The sequence below is a fragment of the Cyprinus carpio genome, chromosome B7 (genome assembly GCF_018340385.1).
Source record: "Cyprinus carpio isolate SPL01 chromosome B7, ASM1834038v1, whole genome shotgun sequence".
NCBI classification, from domain to species: domain Eukaryota; kingdom Metazoa; phylum Chordata; class Actinopteri; order Cypriniformes; family Cyprinidae; genus Cyprinus; species Cyprinus carpio.
In genome coordinates this window covers 20,082,609-20,106,200 of record NC_056603.1, presented here as the reverse complement: position 1 = coordinate 20,106,200, position 23,592 = coordinate 20,082,609, and the positions used below count along the sequence as shown (strand labels likewise).

Here is a 23,592-nt window from a genome sequence, read left to right as displayed (position 1 = left end):
TAGGCCTTTCACCTTAATCATAACCTCTGGCTTTGAATGGTCCATTAAACAACCACAATTACAGGCCTGCATTTCTGCCACATCACACCTCAGTCTTGTGTCTTGTGGGCCATTAATTGGCAGTCATTCCTTGTTTATGACCTTTGTTAGGTTACCTGCATGATCATCTTTCATTATCAGACATCTCATCTCTTTTATACTGCAGGACTGCCTCTACAGTGCCCTTTGTTCCAATTCTTCTTGGTCACTTAGAGACATTTTTATGTTTCTTTGCACTTTTTCTGAACTATGATACATTAAATATATTGACCTCAAATACAAAAGCAAATATTTGGGTAGTATATCTCTCTGGAATGAGTTTGTGTGCATAGGTGGTTGATATGGCATAGGTTTATGTGCCCAAGGTTTCGTACTGAAGATAGTATTGGGTGATAAATTAGTAAATTATAAATCAAAGTACTTTGAATTAGTGCATTGTATTGTTTCATAATGATATTATTGATGCATTAATTGAGCATAGGCCTACTTGAAATTCAGTCAGTGCTCGAACATTTGTCAAGGGCTGAACGTCTAAAGCCTCATGATGATCAATTACTTGGACACATCTGTGGAGAAGAAGTCAAAGATGTCAGGAAGATCAGATAACATCTTAGAAGGACATCTGATGGAGTTTTGCCACGTCACTTTTTCCATAAGATGGTATTATTGTAGTGGAAGTCATAATGTGTGACGTGTTCATAGGAAAAAAATACCTTTTACTTCTTTTTGTTTAGTTTTTTTTTTTTTGTGCAAAGAAATTGATTGCTTCCATATGTGCTTGATGCTTGCCGGTTACAGTTTTTTATCATTATTTTTATTATTATTAATTTGAGGTAGTGATGTTCAAAATAATCATAATCTGGAAGTTATTTTTGTCTGTAAAAAAAAAATATATATATATATATATATTTATTATTCATTTTAATTATAGTTGGTTTGTCAAAATTATCTGAAAATGTTCAAGAGACAGGTGTTTCAACATATGAACAACATTTCCTAATTGATATGCTTAATCAGAGGCTTGATTTCAGTAGACTAATGACTGGCAATTAGTATGCAGATCTTTCCTTCAGAAACGATATGTTCCATCTGCATTTTTAGAGAAGAAATGTGCATTCATAATTAAGCCGGGGAAAATGTAACAAAAGTGAGTTAAAATACAAACAATTCAGTTGTCCTTTGCAAAACCGCTATCCTATTTTTTATGTCTTGTTTGCTTAGATTTGTCTCTCATTCTTAAACATCAACCACCTGTATATACATGTGAATCAGTGTTGTGTAAGTGAGCGTGCCTTACTTACTATTTCAGAGTATTAATGACTAACTCTTTAACATCGTAGCCCCGCTTCCCCTCACTCTACGACTTAGGATGCATAATTACCTCACATTAATGAAGTCTGTTCAGTGGTAGACACACACTGGTCCACCCACAGGGAAATACTGTGCTAGAAAACCTGGCTAAACAAGTTTTGGTCATATTTTTACAAGAGGAGAATTAAATGAATAGGGAAAATTCATGTGTGTTTATGTGCTCACTAAATAGTGCTGTGTCATTGTTTGACTTCTTTAACCCATTTATGAATCATGGGTTTACTCAGTTTATTTAACTATACCACACTATCAATCAGAATCAAATTATGTTTTGTTCTCAGTTATGATTATGCTTGTTTTAATGGTGGTTTAGCATAAGAGTGATGTATACTTGTATTTTTCAGTATTTACTTAAGTTTAAGTAAATCTTAGTGATTAAGTAGTAAAAATGGTGGTAAAAATGGGTTAGATTCCTTTTATAATTTTATCAAAATATCAGGATTAAATTAATTAGCATTAGTTAATGAATTAAAAGCAATTATTACAGCATTTATAAAGGTTAGCTTTATTTTTTTTACAAGTACTAATTAGGGATGTCAATTTTCGATCATTTCCATGATCGATCATCGTTTAAATTAACGCTCAATTTTAGGCATATTAACTTAGGCCTACATAGGCTATAGATTTTCCTTAAAGCATCCCATTTTGTCCCAGGGCTCGAAAACCTGTGCTCTAGACTAGTTAACATTAGGTCCATGCAGAAACTTGTGAATGATGCTCGTAGTTGTGGTGTCACCTTTTAGTAACATCATTGAATGCTCCAGGAAAATGTATTGTCAGTGTCGGTCACAACGCCTTTTAATTGCTGTTTTGAATCCAGCAATTATTTATTTACAAATAATAAGCTCTGATTATGACAAGTGTGGTCTAAAAGCTTTGTTTATTAGAGGAATAATATGTCCGCTGGAAAATGTTACATCACCATGCTTCTGGATCCCGTTCTAGCCCATAGCCTATTTATGCGGCTTTGTTCTTTTTCTGCCGGTTGGTCACGAATTTCCACAAATTCAATAATATTTAGGCATTGTTTCTTTTCCTAAATTCTCACCGTCTAACCCTCTTATTTTGCAGGTTTATTTTATTGTCTTTCACTTTTAATCACTGTTTTCGCATCTCTTACTTTGGTAAACGTGGGAAGGAAAATGAAAGATTTCATGGCCATGAATTAAGAATTTGTTCGATTTATTAATTTGTTCCCTCATTTTAGTTAAATCTTGGGTTATTTAAGGAACAAAATTAATGAAACATGGAGAGTTGCCACAAATGAATAAGTCGTAGGAACGAATTAACAAGTTGGAGGAATGAATAGCCTATAACCTGTGTCCTGTGTCCCGCAGCCCTGCAAAGCGCACGATATGAAACAGTTATCTGGGGAAATGACTTTTATGTTACATTTCTATTGCTTTCCGTGTTGAAGAACTTTGTGTTGTTTCTATTTTAATGTACTTTTAAATTTTAAATCACATTAAAAGCTTAATTTGTACATTAAGAATGAATGATGATGCATTTATATACCGTCACCGTCACTCACAGCCGCTCACACGTGTTTTGCACACGAGCCGCACGCAGCCCAAAATTAAATCGTTTAATCAACCATCGATAGCTTTAATCGATTGCATCTCTTATCGACAATTAATCGATCATCGATTAATCATTGACATCCCTATTACTAATACATTTTTTATTATACAACATTTGTTATTAAAAGACATTAATTAAAACTGAGCAACTGTATATGAATAAATATTAACCTTTATTTTTTAAACATTGCATTAAAAATAGTTAATGATAACTAATGCGTTAACTGATGTTAAAAAAATTCATTAAATTAAATAGTTTTACTATTGTATTTTCTCATTTGTCTTTTCTCATGAGTCGTTTCGACTCTTTAAATACTTTTTACTGTGGTTTTGAAACCCTCTGGTTCCATTTGGGAAAATCTGCACATGGAAAATCTCCCATACATTCAGACCTTTCAGCGAGCAGCTGTTTACGATAATATTTCCCATGATGCTTTCTGGGGCATGCACTGCTGGAGTCTTAGGCTGCTACTGCGGAGTATCTGTTGTTGTGACGTCAGCAGGTGACACCGCAGACTCCATCTGTCCTGGGAGTGAGCCTCTCTGCGGTGACTAGATCTTAGAGACAGTGAACAGACTCACTGAGCCATATTGCCTTCAGCAGCACTTACGCTGCCAATTAGCCAGGAGGACAGACCCATACACCTGTATGCCAGGTGTAAACTAGCACAGGCGCTGTATGTGTGTTTTTATGTATACACCGGGCATTTGGCAGAGAAGGCGTAGGAGGGTAGTACCTGAAAAAAAAAGAAATGGATGAGACAGCTGTCATTAAATCAGAACAAGTTTAATTAAATGAACTTAAAATGTTGATCTCTGAGTGAAAGGCACACCTCTATGCTCCTGACCTTCATTACACTTGCTGTGTTTACCTAGCGTTTGTTGACTAATGGACCAAAAAAAGGTAACTATTAATAACAGGCAAACAAATAGCCACTAGTAGCCAATAAGAGCTAAAGAAAATATGCTTGTTATTCTGATACTGTAGTTATTAATGCTATTGCATATGCTTTAAACTGAGAAACCATATAAACATCAAATAAAAACGGAACATCAATTTATTTTTATTTCAATTTATACTTGATAAAAAAAAAAAACTAGGTTGGCCAACAGTGTTGTGAGTATTATAAACTAGAAGGTGTTATTGTTTACAAAATTATAAAAAAAAAAAAAAAAAATTGTTTTCATTGATTGAAATAAAGTCAAATATTAAAGTTAGGTGCAAAACTTAAATGAAAAAGAAATGTTGCCTTAGGAACTGACTGAAATAATGTTTCATTTTAAATTTTACTGAAATTACTCAAACAAAAACTGAAGTATAAAACAAAATAGATATATATTTTAAAAATTAAAACTGAAAATATCTAATTTAAATGATTAATAAATGCTTTATTAACAAATAAATAATACTGGTGTGAGTGAATGTGTGTGAGTGAATACGTTACCTACAGTCCCCCTGTTTTCTGTTGCTGCTTTTTCTGCTATGTTTCATCCTGAAGCAGAAGAATCTTTCATCTACCCCGTCCTTTGTGCATTTGTCTTAGAGGTTCAGTGTGTAATAGTTTATGTGTAGAGTAACGAATAGGCCAGTTATGTGGATGGTGGACCTTACCCAGGTCACGAGGTTACAGGAAGGTTGTGAAATTTGCATTACAGGGGCATGAATGGGTTAATGTTATAACCAGAAATGCATGTGCACGTCCTCCAGCACTTTACCACTCCAGTTATTGTGTGAGAAATCAGAGACGCGATTTGTGGTGAAATTGAGAAATGCGTGCGAGTGTACCTATCAGTGGTGTGTAAGTCAAGCTGCCATAACAGAAGGCTGCGGATTGCAGCATACAGTAGCCAGACAAACACCAGCAAAACAAAGTGACAGTGTTTACTGCTAGTGTTTGGACTGGGCTAATTCACGGTTCAGAGATCTACGAGGAATGCTGTGTAATGCCCTACAAACCTCGCTCGTGTCCCGCGCCCTCTGGGTTCACTCTTAACCAAAATCATCACACCTGTTGCTAGGAGATGTAGAAGTTATGAACCCATCTGGCTTAGACTTTCCTAAATGTAAATGTGTGTGTTAGAGATCACAACTGAACTGGTTAAACACAAAGACACACACAAAGGGCAGCAGAGTTTACATTAGCCGTAGGATCTGTTCGTGTGTTTTATTCTCAGAGAAAGTCACTTGTACCTTTCACCCCGGGCTTTTATGTAGATGAAAAGGCTCAGTGGAATCAACACACATGGTGGAAACCAGCTTTATGAAAAATAAATTACCCTGTGTTTTTACAAGAAAAATGGTAAAGGAATATTCTGGGTAAACTCTACTGACAGCATCTGTTGCATGCTTTCAATTATCACAAAGAAGAAAAGTCTAATGGCAGCTGTACTGGAAAGGTTAAAAGCAGAAATCCAAAGCCTGTATTTTTGTTAAGCACTTTCTAAATGATGATTTTGACTTGGGACTGACAGGCTGAAGAGGCTCTAACCTTGCCCTTACAAGCATGTAGGGATGATCAGCATGTCAGGCAGTAAGCGGAGCACCTTCTTCCATTCTGCTTATGGGTTACCAATGGCTCTGGAGAAATTAGTTGTTTATGGTTTTCTTGTGCAAAAAAAACTTCAAAAGTTCCCTAAATTGCCCTTTTTTCCAAGGTTTTGTGATTTTTATTTTATTTTTTTAACAATCTTAACATTTACATTTATGCATTTGCTTGTAGATGCTTTTTGTCCAAAGTGACTTACGTTGTGTTTAAGTTATACATTTTTTCTGTTTATTTGGAAATCATGGATTTTTCTTTGTTTATTTTATTTTTTTGTAGTTTTGTGTCTATCATTAGAGATTTTGCTCTATTGTGTATTCCGCGGTATGCAAGTGTCTCTGCGTAACATAGTACTACTTAAAAGTGATATGTACCCTTAAGTGATAAATAAACATTCATGAATGAGAAAATAAAGTGCGGGACACACTTGACCGAGTTATTAAGTGCAATAAGCATTGAAAAAGAACTCAATGCGGTGCACACGCTGACTGACACAAACTCACAAACCACACACTCACAAAGCCCCTCTCTCAGACAGCATTTGATCATGAATTTGGGACATGTGAGATGTTTAATAAACTTAAGTGCAATAAACATTGAAAAAGAACTCAACCCGCTGCTTGCGTTGACTGACACAAAGCTGAAGCATGCGAACTGAAAGCCCGAAATATCAGAAAACGTTGCAATCGCATAAAAACAGATCTCTGTCAAGTTTAATTGTGCTGGAATGGTCCAATACATGCACAATTATGTCAGAATGCCCATCGTGTGGAGTATTTATGTAAACACAGTGTTAAATAAATGTAAACAGTTGAAACAGGTGAAAACTGGATGTGTATCCGTATACTGGATCCGTGCGGTTGGTCTTAAAGTGACAGCAGTCTAATTTACCTGCTGCTATCGGTCATTAGGAATGTTAACCACTCACTGCACTTGACTGAATCACTTTTGGATCTTTAATAAGAATCAGTTCATGTTTGATTGTTACAGTTACTATGCAGTGTTCAATTTCTGTAATATTTTTTACTTTATTTTTTATTTTTAGCCTACTGTAGCTAAAAATGTAAAAGTTTATTTCATATTTATTTGTTCTGTTGTGTTTGAATTTCCTTTTCTTATTTTAAATAACAAAAATAAAAAAAAATAGCTGTATCGAGATCGTGAAATATAATTTCTCATGCCGTGAAATAGGATTTTGGTCTTATCGTCCACCCCTAAGTCCATGCATTACATGCTCTACCACTGAAGTTGCAGGAATGCTTTTCATTTAATAAAATATAAACATTATTTCTAGCCATCTTTCATTATAAACGTGTTACATTTACATGTACACATACAGTTTTAACAAACTGAGAAATTAATCAAAATATTATGTATGGTACAGTAAATCAGTAGATTTTAATCTGGAATAGTCCTTCAATGAATTCTTCCACAAAAAAACATTAGATTTATTGTTTTGAGCAACATGGCTTAGTATCAGATAACATCATTGTGAAAAACAAGATGGCTGACCTTAGTGACCCTCCGACCTCACGGTGGGTGATTTTCAGTGCTGATCAGAGATGTTTGTTTACTGTTAAAGTTTTGCTCGCAATGTGCTTGTCTGGGGAGTAACCCTGATGTCTGTATACCCTCATGAGTGTACAGCTGTGTGTGTATGGCTTTTGTTGTTGTACAGCAGCCTGAGGCTGTATCTGATGTGGACTGAAGAGTGAAGAGTAGCATACAGCACAGTGAGAACGGAGGAGGTGAGAGGTACACATCATGGGAAATGTTGTACTCACTGTATACAGGTGTTTATATCTGGATGTGTTTGTGTGAGAGTCTTAGCAGTCCTTTCACACTTGCTCTGTGTGTATGTGTGAGAGAGAGAAACTATGTGTATTGACCTTATTTAAACAACTGGTTGCCCAGCCTCCTGGGTGCTCTCCATGTGTATACCTCTATTTGTCCCCATTTACACTCTCTCTCATTCACAAACACACACACAGACACACACACAGGCATATGTTGTGTAAACACTGCATCGGTGAACAGACCTCTCGCTGTGTCCAGTAAGCACAGAGAGGATGTCAGCACGAGTCCATGTTTTGAGGCCAGAGGCCACAGTGTGTGTGTGTATGACTGTTTTTGTGTGACCTTGAGTCTCCTCCCCACCCCCTCAGGCTCAAGTTTACACACACACACACACACACACACACAATCATACTCATGCATGCACACACACGCACCGGCTGGCCCTCACCATAGCAACCACAGAGCAACACAGGGAAACAACTTGCCAGCAGCGGGTTGGAAGGAGAGAGAGAGAGAGAGAGAGATAGAGAGATGGAGAAAGAAGAAGGAGTGGAGAAAGAGATTGAAGAGAATAGGGGAAGGAGACGTGAAACTTGAAGGGAAATTCAAGGTTTAGAGGGTGTGTGTAGGGAATCAAAGCATGATAAAACATGCATGCTCAAGTACGGCAACACAAAACATGCCACTTCACACCAAAACATGCACTGCACATGCTTTCTTGTACATTAGGCTGTGCCTTCCTGCTGTTTTTTTAGACTATCTGATTCTGTGTTTCTTTTAGCCCGCACTGCAATCATAAACAGTCGGAATGAGACGTCTTTATTTAGTCCTCAATATGAAAGGCAACCCAGGGAGGCTATTTTTGCCCTGCTAGCTTTATTCCAGCTATGGGACATGTGACTGTTCTTAATGTCAGCAGTTTAATATAACCAGCGTCAGGGAAGGGAGGTTACAGGAGTGCAGGGACAGTCATCTGGTGAAATTTCACACAAATGCACACTGTGGATTTCTTGAGCCCTGCAGATGTGATGAGAGGATGGATGAGAGGAGGTTTTCTGTAGCTGCTTGTGTTTGGAGAGATGCCACATCTCTCATTTAAGAGTCTTGGTTTTTAAGCTTGTTTGTTTTCTGTTGTCCATCCGCAGCACACCTCTCCTGGCTTTTCTTTGGGATAATAAGTAGGAATAAAGCAGGGATATAGTCACTTCACAAAACGTTGTCATACAAAACGCTAATGATGTCCCTTTCCTTGGAAAATTAATAACTAAATCCACAAAAGCCACTCTTTATGGCTAATTGCCATTTTGAAATGGGTGGGGGGAGGAGGCGGGGGCGGCCTTAACACATGTACAGTAGCTTTCAAAAGTTTGGTCTCAGTAATTTTTTAAAGGAATTAATACTTTTGTTCAGCAAGGATGGATTAAATTGATCAAAAGTGACTGCAAAAAAAAAAAAAGTAATGGCTGCTGAAAATTAGAAATAAATGACATTTTTAAATATTAAAAAAAAAATGATCTGAATGACAATTACAGAACGAGAGAGAAAGAGAGGAAGAGAAAGAAAGAGTGTAGTGGTCGTGCTGAGCCACAGGCCTTCAGAAACTCCTCGAGGATGTGGCGCCTTGTTGCTGCTCTAAATGTCTTGAAACTGAAGCTGTGGCAGCGCTCTGAAACTTGCTGAGGCTGCAGCATGTTCATGGAATTTCCAAAAGTCATAAATGTTCATGGGCTGATGTATCATCTTGTAAAGTGATTTTACATTATAGTGCATCATACTCACCGTTAGGGGTTTTGGATACTTCATTTTACAGCATTCCAGATTGAGTTGAATGTATCGTGTGACCTTAAAGTGAACATGAAATCAGAATTGACACTGTTTACTTTAATAATACATGTTCCTGGTTCTATTGTGCATGATTTCTGGTCTAATTTTGTTATGATTAGATATGTTTGTGTTATTATTAAGTTATTCTTGTTGTAATTACTGGCTCCATTATGCTATGAAACATCTACTCTTCAGGATCCAGTCAGGTCCCAGTAGAATATTGAATGTTTTGTTTTACTCAGTCAGAAATGTATCATAATTTGGAAGGAAAATGGATTGTGAGTGTGGTTTCATGTTGATTTAAATCATATCATAACATCATTAAAACGGTAGAGGAAAATTCACCTTTTGACGTTGGCCAGAGTTTGCAAATTAGACTGATTGGGATGAATAAGCACTATTTAGATATATCTTGCACACTGTGCAAAACTAGAGGGAAGCCATTCAAAAGCTATTCAAAAGTCTGGAATCAGTAAGATATTTTTTCTTTAATTAATATTTTATTCAGCAAGGATGCATTAAATTGATGAAAAGTGACAAAACTTTAATAATATAAGCAGCAGAACCGTTTTCAATCTTAGTAATAATCTTGCTAATAAAGACTTTTCAGAAACATTACAAAATGTTACCATCCCCAGGCTTTTAATGGTAGTGCAAGTTGAGCTAGTTTTTGTGTGAACCTGGCAACCCATTTCACACACACACAATGAGAACTGATTGTCCAGTAAGGTTTGCAGCTGTTACCAGGGGTGGTGGACCCTTACCACTAAAATAAATCTTACATGTACATGGTGTTGGCAGGGTCATGGTTCATTTAAGTTGAGCCCTTCAGCCTTTTGAGGTCTTGAAGCATAAACATGACCTCCGCTTCTGAATCTCCTGCCGTCTCAATGTATTGACCCAGAGCAAGCCCATAAAAATATAGAGTGCAGTATATTCAGTCCTGTAAAAAAGCATGAGGCAAATCTTTCAGGAAGACCGACCCATAATGCTCCATTTAGCATTTTTTTCTAAAGTCGTCTAATTTAGTTCAGAAATATGGTAACCATGGTAACACATTACCGTATGTTCAACTGATTACCATTAGTAAATGCATCATGAACTAACAATGAACAGAATTTTAAAATCTAGGTTAATGTTTTTTAAATAATAAAATAAAAGATGAAAAACTACCATTTACTGTTAAATTGTTATTTCAGGATACATTAGTTAACATTAAATAATACACTTTGATAAAAAAAATTATTATTATATGCAGAAATTAAATCAGTCAATGCTAAAAGTTTTTTTTATTGTTATTTTATGTTAGCTATTAACCTGTACATATAGAAACTTATTGTAAAATGTTACCATTAATATTTTGAAACTAAGCATACCCTTTTGGTTTAATAATTTTCTCAGTGACGCATGTCTCCAAGTGTAATAAAACCATGCTGTCCTGGGAACTACGTGAACCAAATCCCACCACCTTTCAAGTCTTCCGTTGTTCCCTGATTCTCTTTTCCCCACTGTCTATTTCTTTTTCCCCTTTCCACAAATATCTGGCTCTATTCTCAAGACCCGTCAATTTATATGTGAAGCATGTTTTTCTCATTAATTGTGTTGCTGTGGTTGGCTTGGTCCTTCCGTTACCTGTGAGTTGGTCATCTCTCTCTCGCTCTCTTTTTTTTTTTTTTTTTGCTCTTGTTCCCAGTTTCTCTCTCTTTTGCTGCATTGGGTCAGTGTCTGCCAAGCATAACATTTCAACAGTAGAGAGATTGTTAGGAGCCTGTGTGCTCAGCCTAAGTAACACCCTCCCACACACATGTCAGCGGAATAGCTCCCCTCCGTTTGTGAACTCCTCACCTGTCTGGGAAGCATATTGGCAGGTCAAACATGTGTACATACTGCCGGATGGGGCATTGCATCGCCACACTGGCTCCCTGTGTCTGACTGAGGTTTGCACCGGACACCGTGGTGTGCAGCATCAGGAAGGAAAATGTTTTTCTGAAAGCTTTTTGTTCTGGAAAAGATTTCAGCGGCTTCAAAAAATGTTGTGTTACATCTAATTATTCACATTTTAATGGGTTTTTCACTTCCCTATTTCCATTTTCAGTAGATGAAAGTTTTGTTTATACTATTTTAGCAGCAGAAGTAGAATGGTTTTCATGGTTTTGTTTTTCTTTTCTCACCTTTCTACCCGCTCATTTATTTTTTCCTTCAATTCGGTTTCTGTGTTTTTTCCCCTTACTCGTGGTTTGAAAACGTGTCTTTATGTTTCTGTCTGGATTTTAATTACTAGCTGGAGTGTGTTTTGAATCCGTCTTGGAAAAAGTGGGCTAACGTCTGATATTAATGTGCATGGATGAGGATTTGGGAAGTAATTGTGCATATGCAGGGTTCTTCAAATGGAATCACACTGGGAGAAATAATTGTCATGCAAATTGCTGTTTGACGTGGTGGATGTCCAGTGCTTACAGATCAGTATAGCCTGTCAAAAACATCTGGTTTGGCTACTAAGTGCTGCAGGGATGACCATTTTGTAGGCCAACCTGGAAGTTACTATCACCCTGGTTCCTTTAAAAAAAAAAAAAATTCCCACTGTCTTTTGGATCACTGCAGAAATTAAGTTCCAGTCCAGTCATATTCTCGTTATAATTTATGTTATGCTTCACATCATTGTTTTTCATAGCAGTTCATGTGTCCATTAAAAAGGACCTTTATCAAGGACCATTAAAAATCCTGCTTAACCACAATTAACTTTATTTTCATGGAAATAAAACAATGAAATTGATTCACCTCTTCACTTTTTTAACAGCTTGTTGGCTACAATGAGAAGCCAGTGAACCTGCAGATGTTCATCGGGACAGCAGATGACCGTTATTTGATGTTTGACGCATTCTATCAGGTTCACCGCATAACAGGAAAAACTGTCGCTACCGCAAGCCAGGAAATTATCATCACCAGCACAAAGGTTCTCGAGATTCCTCTCCTTCCTGAAAACAATATGTCTGCCAGGTACATGCCAACAGGTCTTCACTTCAACATCAATCTAGATTCTCTCTCTCTCTCTCAGTCTCTCTCTCTCTCTCTCTCTCTCTCTCACTCACACACACACACACACACACACATAAATACACATTTGTTTTTCTATTATGGTGAGGACTTTCCCTTTGACTTTTGTTTCCAGATTGTTTCCCCTAAACCTAACCCTCACAGAAATATTTTTGCATTTTAAAATATTAATTATTTAGTTCATGATGATAAAGTTATTGTCCTTGTGGGGACTGTCAGCTGCTCAACACAGTGTAGATGGTTTTAGGTAAAGGAATTTGGTCCTCACAATGTTGTGAAATATGCATATACTCTAGAAGCCATATTTCCAAAGAGCTACAGTTTCTTTCTAAGATAATGATATTTACTGTGGCCACTAAACCTAACCGTAACTGAAAACACTATTGGATTTGGACATTTGGACATTGTTGGATTTGGATTAAAATGAGTCTTTTAAATCATGAGAAACTCTTCACATGTCATCACAAGTTGATTTTCTATGTGAGAGAAGACATTTTCAAAAATTTGTCATTCACAGGTAGAATGAAACCTTTACACCTACATCAGCACTCATTTATCACATATGTAATTGTTCAGAAGTGTGGGATCAGTAGGATTTTTGTAATATTTAAGTCTTGTGCTTACCAAATCTGCTTTTATTGGATCATTGTATAATATTATATCAAATTTTCAGTCTTCACTGTCACATGATCCTTCAAAAACATTTTAATATGCTGATTTGGTGCTCAAGAAACATTTCTTATTATTATCAATGTTGAAAACTGTTATGCTGCTTAATATTTTTGCAGAAACTGTGATACATACTTTTTGTAGTGTTCACCCTATAATGAAAAATAAATATACTAAAATTGATTTGAAATACATTTATTTACTATTCATTTACTACAAATACATTTATGTAGTTTTGTGCTTAATAAAAATACCCTGCAATTGTGCTTTTAGTAACTAAAATGGTATACTGAAAGTCTGCTAAATTGGAACAACTAATTTTATGCTTAATGCACTTTAATTTTGCTGAAGTAGTGCTGAAGTCCGACTAAAGATATACTGAAGTATATTTGATTGTGCTAAAGTATACTTAGGTGCACTTTAAATGTCTCACAATTATTGAAAGATCATAAAGTCCTCATCAATACTGACATTAAAACATATTTTAGGGTTAATATTAAGAAATGAGAATTGTGCACAAATAGTTCTCCAAATAAAGTTTAATTATAATTTTTATATCAGTAAGTTGAGCGATATGTCAGTAAATATGTTAACAGATTTGAACTATACTTAGTATGAAATATATGTAATTTTTAAATTAATTACTTTTTTTTGTAAAAGAACAGCATTTATTTGAAATAAAAAAAAATATGACAACTGTAAATGTTGCAAATCTAATCATTCCTTGTTATTAATTTTGTTGCATTCTTGCATTCATGTTGAACAGAACAGAAGAAATGTAAAAATCTTGCTGACCACAAACTTTTGAACAGTAGTGTAAAATGCAGTTATTTATAATTAAATGTACAGTATTTATAGATTTATAGAATGTTTCTGATTGAAAACAATAATATCTGCCTTTTTTAATAAGCACAGCTTAAACTTTGAATTCTGTGGCAGCTTTTAATGTGCACTTCAGTTAAAAATATTCCTTTTTGTTATCATTCATTTATTAACTCCATAAAGAAAAGAGTATAAATGACTTGGAGTGATTAGAAATCATTTAAAAAGCTTTGCTTGATAGGTAGGATGATGGAACTGTTATGGATACTCCTTTCTCAAGTGGTTCTCCTGCTGTGTTTGTCAGTATTGATTGTGCTGGAATCCTGAAGTTGAGGAACTCTGACATTGAGCTGAGGAAAGGAGAGACTGATATTGGACGGAAAAACACTCGGGTCCGTGTGGTGTTCCGGGTTCACATCCCACAACCCAATGGAAAAGTGGTCTCACTGCAGGCAGCCTCAATTCCAGTGGAGTGCTGTAGGTTTATACACGCACACAGAAGGAAAATATATTTAAAAGGGGGGGGATATATTTTTTACTGTATGTACTTCTTTGTATTATATTATATTATATTATATTATATTATATTATATTATATTATATTATATTATATTATATTATATTATATTATATTATATTATATTATATTATATTATATTATATTATATTATATTATATTATATTACTGTCTAATGTTAATTACTTTTCTTATCTGTATTTGTGGTGAAATAGCCCAGCGCTCAGCACAGGAGTTACCTCAGGTCGAGAAAGCCAGTATTAGCAGCTGCCCAGTGAGTGGAGGAGAGGAAATGGTCATCACTGGCTCCAACTTCTTCCCTGAGTCAAAGGTCATTTTTCTGGAGAAAGGTCCTGGTAAGAATCAGTGGGGTTCAAGTGCTATTTTAGATGGGAGTTTCTTTTCTTTTTTTTTTCTTTCTTTTTTTAAGAAAATATAAGTTTCATACAGTATCTCTTGGGCCTATTCTTCCCACATATTTTTCTCACTTTATACATAATTTAAAGTCAAATCAATATTTCATATCCATTTATTAATTTAGCAAGTAGCTATGCACTAAGCTACAGTCAGCAGGTCATTATATCAAAATTAACCCCTTTTAGGGTGATATTAGATCCCTTCACTTAGTATCGTTACTTGCATTTGGCTAGTACTAATTCCTTTTAGCAGGTTGCTGCAAGCTCTGCAAGCACAGCTGAGTATGCACTACAGATGTCTTCATCATTCACTGTGAGCAAATATCACCTTCTCACCTGTCTTACCCTCAAGGGTCACAGTTATACCTGCACTAATCTTAGTCTAAGTGAAGCTAAACCAGCCTTATTCTTAAAAACAGCAAGATCAGGTGGTTTTTAGTTAAAGTCTGTGTGGCTTTGGGAAACTGGAGCGACGGGTAAAATGTGAGGGAGTGTCGATTTCTCACTTCTCATTTGAGAGCGGAATTTGATTGTTGCTCGTCTAACCAGAGTGATTTATCTTCGCTTTATCAGCATCTTGACCTCCCACGATTTCCCTTCTCCTCTGAGGACACTGTGTTTGTGTGAGTGTGTGTGCACGCATATGTGTGAGAGCAGTTCAGCATGAACACACCTGCACACCTACACACACAAACGCCACTGCACTCAAGCAAGCACTCACTCCATAAATGCATATAGATATATATACAAATGCACTCTGCACACACCTACATCCAAACTGCGCTCACCCCATAAACACATGTGCAAGTGCATTGTGCACACAAATACACACCCTCAATTCTTCTGCTTGTAAACTTGCTTATAAACTTTGTTCACCCCCCACTCCACCCACTCCCCCCACAAAAGCTTATGCTCTCTCTCTCTCTCTGTCCACACACATGCATACACTAGATTTATGGTTGGCCGTATTGTGGCGTGTCACTGTTGTCGTAGAGCTCACCTGTAGACCTTAGCATCTGCTGTAAGGATGACTCAGAGGTCAGCAGGGTTGCTCTGGCTGCAGGCACACTGCTGATCACTCGCTGGATCCAAGACACAAAGTAAATAATAGCTTCCTGTGTGTGCAAGACAAACTTTGCATTTCCTTAACTAAAAAAAAAAAGATATAAAGTGATTGGTTTCACTAAAGCCTGTGCATTTAATGCTTTTTAAGCATAGTTTTGCATCATGATAGGTGCTTAATAATGCATATTAGAATGCATTTGTTTCATAAAGCATTTTTTGTACAACCAAAGCTGTACATTAAAATGCTTCCCTATATATTGCTGCACATTTAAGGAGTGTGATGTGTAATATATTGTGTAATAATGCCGTCTATACATGAGTAATGTAATACAGAATTTACCAATTTAATATTTTTGTAAGGCCACAGTCAGCTACTAATTAAAGTAAGTAGTTAATTAGTAGCTGACTGTGGACTTACAAAAAGATAAAATTTACTTTTTGGCCCAAGGCACTCAATTAAGTTTGGACCTTTGTAGTAAAACATCCAAAAATCAAACTTAATTGAGTGCCTTGGGGCAAAAAGTATATGCTGCTTTATATCCATTTATATTACTTTTTTTTTTTTTTTTAAATGGCGTAACCACTAAAATCTAAATATTTCCATATTTCACACAGTGCATTTCGGTGGCTTGTTTCTGCTGTGTTAGATAAGACAGTGGATTTTTTTTTTCTCATTGTCTACATGCTGATAAAAAAATAAAAATAATAAAAATCATACAAATATGCTTTCTCTTTAATTAATGGAATATTTGACTAAATTTTACATGATTGTATTTCTACATGGGGCAAGAAATCTAAAATGTGGTTTTATCTAGTGTTGTTTATTTATTATTGTTCTTAACTTAAACACATACAGCATATAGTATAAGGTTTCATACCAAATACCTTTAACACATTAAACATACAGGCTTAAATTAAAATTTTACCACAGATTATTCTCTGAAACTGTGCAGAAATGCATCCTGAGAAATGCATTTGGTGCCATATGAACCTGAAACCAGCCTACTTATTCAGAACTTCCTTCAGATTAGTTGACTAATCATTCAAGCAACCCACTTAGTAGTCAATTTTACATATATTTAGTTTTGAATGTCGCTAGTTACATCTACCTGGCAGATTTGTTGCAGGTAGCTCTTTCTCTCCCGTTCGACACACACAGCTGCAGTGTGGCTGTCAGTCTGAAGCCTCATCTTTCAGTCACTCTGTTTTCAAGAGGCTTTATTAGACTGACTTTTTGGGGTTAGACTGTGTCATGATCCCCAACAGTGCTGTCTGTATGGATTTTTGTTGATCCTTTGAGTCTCACTGTGAGCTGAAATAGACCTTTTACACAATGAACAGAGCCCTCAGAGACAGTCTGTCATCTCCAGCAGACAGTCTCCCTTTTTTATTTATTATTTATCTCTCACTCATTCTCTCTCTTACTCTTCATAACGTCAGGCATGGTAGAAAATCAGTCTTTCCTTGACTCTTTCCAGTATCACTTGTGTGCTCTTGTTTAAATTCTTCGATAAGCAACTCTTCTCAGTCTTTCTCTCTCTTTCTTTTTCTGTCTTGCTCATTTTTTCCATCGCTACTTTGTAAGTAATGAAACGCACAAGTTAGGACCAGCCTCAGATGCATGAACGGCATTCTGGGAATACGAGTCTTGGCCTGCCTTGAGTGTGTGTCTGTGTGTGTGTTTCTAGTTTGAGACAATCACACTGACTCACTCGACTGGAGTTTACACATGAACACACAGGGCTGTTCTACCACAACAAACTGACTTGGAGAAACACCCTTTGGAACTTACCTCTCCTCCAGTTGGCTCCCTGTAAAGTGGCAACCCCTCAAGGCAACCTTTATGGTGATAACTCATGTTTTTGTTGCACTGTATAAAAATGGAAAGTCCTGGGATGCTAGAACAAGTTGGGTGGAAATTTGGCTCTTATGTCTGGCCTTGAGCAGCTTTGGGGGAAAGGGTATATCTTTTCAAGCAGGAGCTTATCAGAGAGTGTCTGTGTGATTTGTGAGAACGTGTTCTGCGGATGTATTTTATTGACATTTAATATGCTGTTAAAGGTGCACTCTGTAATATGACACTGGTCTTGTACTTTATACTGACCTAGCCACCTCACAAAACTATTGGTTAGTGATGTCAAATACTGATGCCCTATTTGCAGTAAGACATTAAATATGTATTCAGCAAGTGAAAATGTTCAGTGACCGGGTTACTGAGAAAAAATGAGTAGGATTGAGCTGCTCATGTGTTCTTAACACGGCAGCCTCAATAAGGTGACCAGCTCTATGTTTTTAGGCTACAGATTCTATTCAAAATATAGTTAAATAATGTACACTCACATGACTAAGTACCCGTTAAGGACATTTAATTTATGTGCAAACCAATAGTTTGCTCCAATAGTAACCCATGCTAATCTCATTCAGAGTTTCTTCAAATTAAAAAAGATCTTTGGCTAAAGTCTGGAATGCATCAAATTATATCCACAATTCGCTCCAAAATATAGAGAGAGGGCAAGTCTTTTTGTTGACTGACACAGAGCCGTCCATCTGAGAGGGTTTAGTCTCTAAGGGCCACTCTAGCCGTAGGGGACCAACCAGGACGTTTCAGAGGAAGAGGACTGATCATTTTGGTCTCATTTTGACGGGTTGTGTAATTAGATGGGTTGTGTCTAAATGAGTAGCCCATGTGGTGGTCTTGAGACTTTGTAACTCATTTTTGACTTGCTGAGCGGATAGATATATAGTTAAGTAGACAAAAGATTCAGGTTTTCACTCACCTGGATAAACAAATCTGGATAGCAAAGGTTGTACTGCCCTCATATTCAGAAACTTAACAGGATTGTTTGCTGTGAAATCTTTGCTAATTTTTTATTATTTAGACACAAATGTACATTTTATATTGTTTGTAATATTTCAGGATGATCCCTTAATAGGCTGAAGCAACTTCAGGTTTTCATTCACTTGATTATACATGTATATTTGTTATTATAAATGATGTTAATATGAGCATAAAAAATGTTAAAATAGAGAGTATCAAAAATGAGATATGAAGCTTTTGTGGAATGTTTATTTGTACATCTCTTAGTCATCATTGTATTGTATTACGTAGTTTTTCCCCTTACAAACAGAAACTGCATAGCTTTGATCATAAATTTCCAAGACAAAAATATGCATTTTAAGTTCTTTGCTTAGACTGATATAAAGATCTCATCGATTTACATGATTTACAAGCTATCAGAACTTTTATTTTACTTTTTGATCATATAAATATCAGCAAATGCATAGAATATTTTTGCCGACTGTGGTCCTCTGGATAATTTTTTTTTTTTTTTCCAAGTACAGTATGAGCGCCATTTTCTCTTATTTCATATGCCATTAACCTAATGTATCAAATATGATACTTGACAAAGAATATTTTTTGTACATATTTATATGTAATTTTTAATATATTTATATCTATATATTTGGTCTAGTTTCAGCTATCTTTTCCACTTTCATATGTCAAGCCTTATAGGGTTAACACCCTTTCCCCCCTAGAGTCTACAGAAGATGAATTCATTTGTTTTGGTTACAATGAGAGATTATAAATGGCAGATATGAAATATTAAGTAAAATTAAGTGTTTACTATGAAAAAAAAATCAGACCCAGGAAAGCTAACAAAAAAAAGGTTTTTGTTTTTATAATTAATGATTCAGGAAATTGTAAATGAAGAGTTACATTAACCATCTGTTTCAGTTGATGCTAGTTTACACTTACCAGCTGGACATTTAATTCCACATAATGACACATAAAAGCTTTGTAGGATTTTGCTAGAAGTTTATTTTCCTTGACTTTGTTTATCATAGTAGTAATAACAGAACAGCGGTGTTTCTGGGCTGAAGAATTAGAACTGCGTGTGTGCTTGTCACCGGGCTTTGGAGTCTGGTTCCTGTTTGAACTTGCCCTCATGTGGGGCCCTCTCCGGTGTCCGGTGAATGTCAACATGTGCTGCTGTACTACTGCTGAAGTTACAGGTGTCCAAGGTCATTCTCATATTAGCAAAATGCCTTTTGACACAGAAGGGAGCTGAGACACTACACAGTAACCTGGTGTAAACAGCGGTCTCTGGAGTGTAATGCACCAGGTGATTATGACACTGCTCACAGCGGTATCTTTACTTTGATAACAGTCCTCAAACACTGCCCTCTACATTACCCCTTTGAAAGGTTTTTGTACCCACTCATAAACATTATACATGCAAAATTACTCATTTTAGACATTCTTGGGATTATACTGCTGTTTGACTCATGTTAGACTCAAGTCAGGCACAAACTTCAAAGCTGGAAATGTGTTTAAGAGCGTAAATCAGACCTGTGTTATGCTGTTTGTGCAGTTTATGTAATTTATGATCCATGAAGTGACTATTTTCCCTTCTAGGATCAGCCTTAACCAGTTGGCTCTGGTCACTTGGCTTTCATTTTCTGTCTGCAAGACGTCTGTGCAGTTGATTAGCTTCATGGCAAAGGAAAAACTTGAAATGACAGCATGTTTCCGAAAGATCCTGCACCTCTCCATGGGCAGCACGTGGAAGCATTGTGCTATGAATAAAGTTATTCCACGCATCTTGCCACGATTCAACAATAAATAATGTTCTTCCACACATTTCTCTGAAACTCTAATGGCTTTATAAATGACATCATTACCTGTTAGGGGCCCAAGCGAATTCTATGTTCCTGTCAGCAAGGGCAAACCGTGAGACTGATCTGATTTTCATTAAAAAGTCTCTCAAGTAGCCTGCTGTTAAGAAGTCACTCGGCTAATACAGCTACAGCGTTTCTAGCACTCTTTCTTGGGAGAATTTAATGTTGTTTGTTTTTCAGAGTCAGGTCAGTGTTGTACGCAGTCCCTGTTCGAGCAATTGAACCTCTTTCACTATGTGGAAAAAGGCTTATCATTTGCAAGCAAACTCAATTTATCATTTTATTAGTCTCAAGGCAAGGCACAATTTATCAAGCTTCTCTCTGGATTTGGTGCTGGAGCACCTGTAGAAACATGCAGCTGTAGAGCTCCCCTCTGAACCTGATGAAACTTAATGCTGATTGGCTATTTGTAACCTTAATCTCTGAAGCTTCAGTGGAGGGCTGGAAGGCATGATGATGATGATAGTGGTGGTGGAGGTGGTAATGAGGAGAGGTTCAGGTTACCTAATATTGAGGGCGCAAATATTGCCACACAGAGTTCAGTTCAGGTCATTGTGTATGCTATCTGTCCTAATATGTTGTTCTCACGTATGCAACTGACACTTGTTTTTCTTTCTTCAGATGGACGACCGCAGTGGGAGGTGGAGGCGAAGATCATCAGAGAGAAGAGTCAAGGAGTGAGTGAATACTTTCCTTTTTACAAGAAAATATTTGCCAACAAAAGCACAGACGATACACAAGACATTAATACAGTATGTCTACAGACCCTTTTCAGGCTTTACTTTCTTTCTCGAACTAAAAGCTGAATCGAGTGTTTGACAAGTTTGAGCAAATTGTAGTATGTTTTGACTAGATTTGCACTTTGTGTTCATCAGTGGGACAACTTTGATAGGTTTTTCTCAGACAGCAATGATGTGTTGTTTAGTTAAGTTATGTCTCTTCTCTTCATCTGTAGTCTAGCATCGTGGTGGAGGTGCCTCCTTATCACAGTAAGACGGTCACTTCAGTAGTGCAGGTGCAGTTCTACGTGTGCAATGGCAAACGGAAAAGGAGCCAGTCACAGCGCTTTACCTATCTTCCTGGTACGTATTTGACAGCACATTGCAGTCAATTGCACATCACAGCACTTATTTCCTAAATGAAATTAGAGCTCAGTAACTGTTGTTGCTCTTCATTAAGGACTGTCATACTTTTAAGACATCATATTAATTTATATGCACTACTGTTCAAAATTTTAGAGTCTGTAAGATTTTTTTTTTATTATTCCTGTAATGGTAATTATGCCAGTCTTTAGTGTCACATGATTCTTCAGAGATCATTTTAATATGCCGATTTGGTGCTTAGGAAAGGTTTATTATCATCAGTGTTGAAAATAGTTGTGCATAATTTGTATATATATACATGTATAAAGACAAATAAAATGTTGAGCAAAAAAAAAAACTAAAAGCAATTCACAGATCCTGAGAGCCTCAAATGTTCAAATTGGATTTTACTCTTTTAAAAATGAGCTCAGTATAAAATGTTTTTGTAAGTGATTGCATTGTACAGGAAAAATAAGCATCTGTAATCAATAATCTGGTCTTTATTTAATAATTAATATAAAATGTGCAAAAAATATACAGTATATATTAAATAATTTTGAATTTTGGAATTTGTGGTGAATTTCAAGAATTGTGTCTGAATCTGGCCTCACAGCAATCATGTGACTCAATTTCATGCAAAATAGTTTTCTTGCTAACTTGACATAACAGTAACAAGAATGGCACACATGTGGGTTTTCACAGCAGAGTCACCCGTTTGATCATGCCAGCGTTCCTCTGCACCGTGCACCAGTGTGGTTAGGGATGAGGTTGTTCCAGTAACAGTTGAGCACCTGGTAACCACTCATGTAAAATACTTTAAAGAAAGAATCAGCATGATTTACATGTGGCTGGAGGCATGAAAATCTAGGGTTTTCAAGAACTAGACCCCTTCAGTGTCTTTGTCTTTCTGTTTTTCTCGCTCTCATTAAACGCTGTCATTCTTTTTCCATCTCCCATTGGCTTCATCTGTCTTAATAGTCATATTCTTCAGAATTGCTTCACATTTTGGAAGATTTTCCCCTATGATAAGTCTGTTGAATGATGAGGTTGATGATTCACATGACTATTGTAATTTCTCACACATGTTGAGTTTACATACATTACATCAGTATGTTATTAGTTCTGCTTTTAAAATTAACTTGAACATCTGATGAAATAGACCAAAATGCAGGGTGTTGTAAAAGGCGACATCTAATTTTGGCTTATAGAGTTTCTAATAAAGTGTAGTCGTGTGTGGTTCTAATGTGTGTGGTATTAATTTCCCAAACTGAGTCAAACTGAAAAACAGCGTTGGCGTAATTAAAATCACACGTGAACAACTTTTTTTGGTGTCTTTATCTCTGAGTTGCATGCTAACCTGTTGAAGAGATTGAGAACAAAAAGAGAGGGAGAGTAAGAGAGCGAGATAGGCCCAGCCTAACCGCCCACCCTCTCCGCTCCACAAAGCACCCACTCAAATTAGGGTTTCCTGTTTTCCACACTAACCCGTTGGGCCTCAGCCAATCAGACGACGGCACTTGCAGCCAATATTCTGAACAGGCCATGGCGACTGAGGTTGCCATGGCATTGGCCCGCTGAGAAAGTGGCATGGCAGGGGGAAGGGCTGAGGTGCTGTGTTGTTAGACTAGAGCCAGACTCTTCATGTGTAATGAATAAGCCATCTGATCTGATGAGCAGAGATCTTAATCCAAATTCAAATTAAATACAGTGTGAAAGCTGTTGGGCCTGTGAGGAAGTAGTTTGTAACGAACCTAATTGAATGTATGGGGCTTCTTTGTTGGTCACAAATCCACCAGCTTTGGTCCAAAATGCATCTGGAAATGAATGCTATTAGCTGTGTTTTTCATATGAAACTAAACTTTTTTTCAGATGCATTGTAGGTACACAGTGAGTAACACCAGACTCAAATGCATTCACACTCTCTCCCACACATTGTCGCCACTTGCTCTTCATATCAGGAAACTGCAGTTTTACCGCAGTAATGGCCTTGCAGCAGCGTATGGGCTGCTTATGGGAGCTATGCTGGAGGGCAGACAGCATTCTTCAGTTCCCAAATTCAGCACTGGTTTACATGGCACTCAAGCAGGCAACATATGCTCTCTTAGAGTCCACGGCAAGTAAAAATATCCTCCA

General features: G+C 36.7%; 1 protein-coding gene across 1 annotated transcript in view; it reads left to right on the top strand.

Moving 5' to 3' along the window:
* The window catches only part of LOC109093419 (nuclear factor of activated T-cells, cytoplasmic 3-like), a 69,268-nt gene that overhangs the window by 24,893 nt on the left and 20,783 nt on the right, over positions 1 to 23,592 (top strand). Inside the window, exons 4-8 of the mRNA XM_042727848.1 lie at positions 11,952 to 12,151; positions 14,004 to 14,176; positions 14,432 to 14,572; positions 20,999 to 21,054; positions 21,333 to 21,459. Of these exons, the coding sequence (XP_042583782.1) occupies positions 11,952 to 12,151; positions 14,004 to 14,176; positions 14,432 to 14,572; positions 20,999 to 21,054; positions 21,333 to 21,459 (697 nt within the window). The remainder of the gene's footprint in view (positions 1 to 11,951; positions 12,152 to 14,003; positions 14,177 to 14,431; positions 14,573 to 20,998; positions 21,055 to 21,332; positions 21,460 to 23,592) is intronic.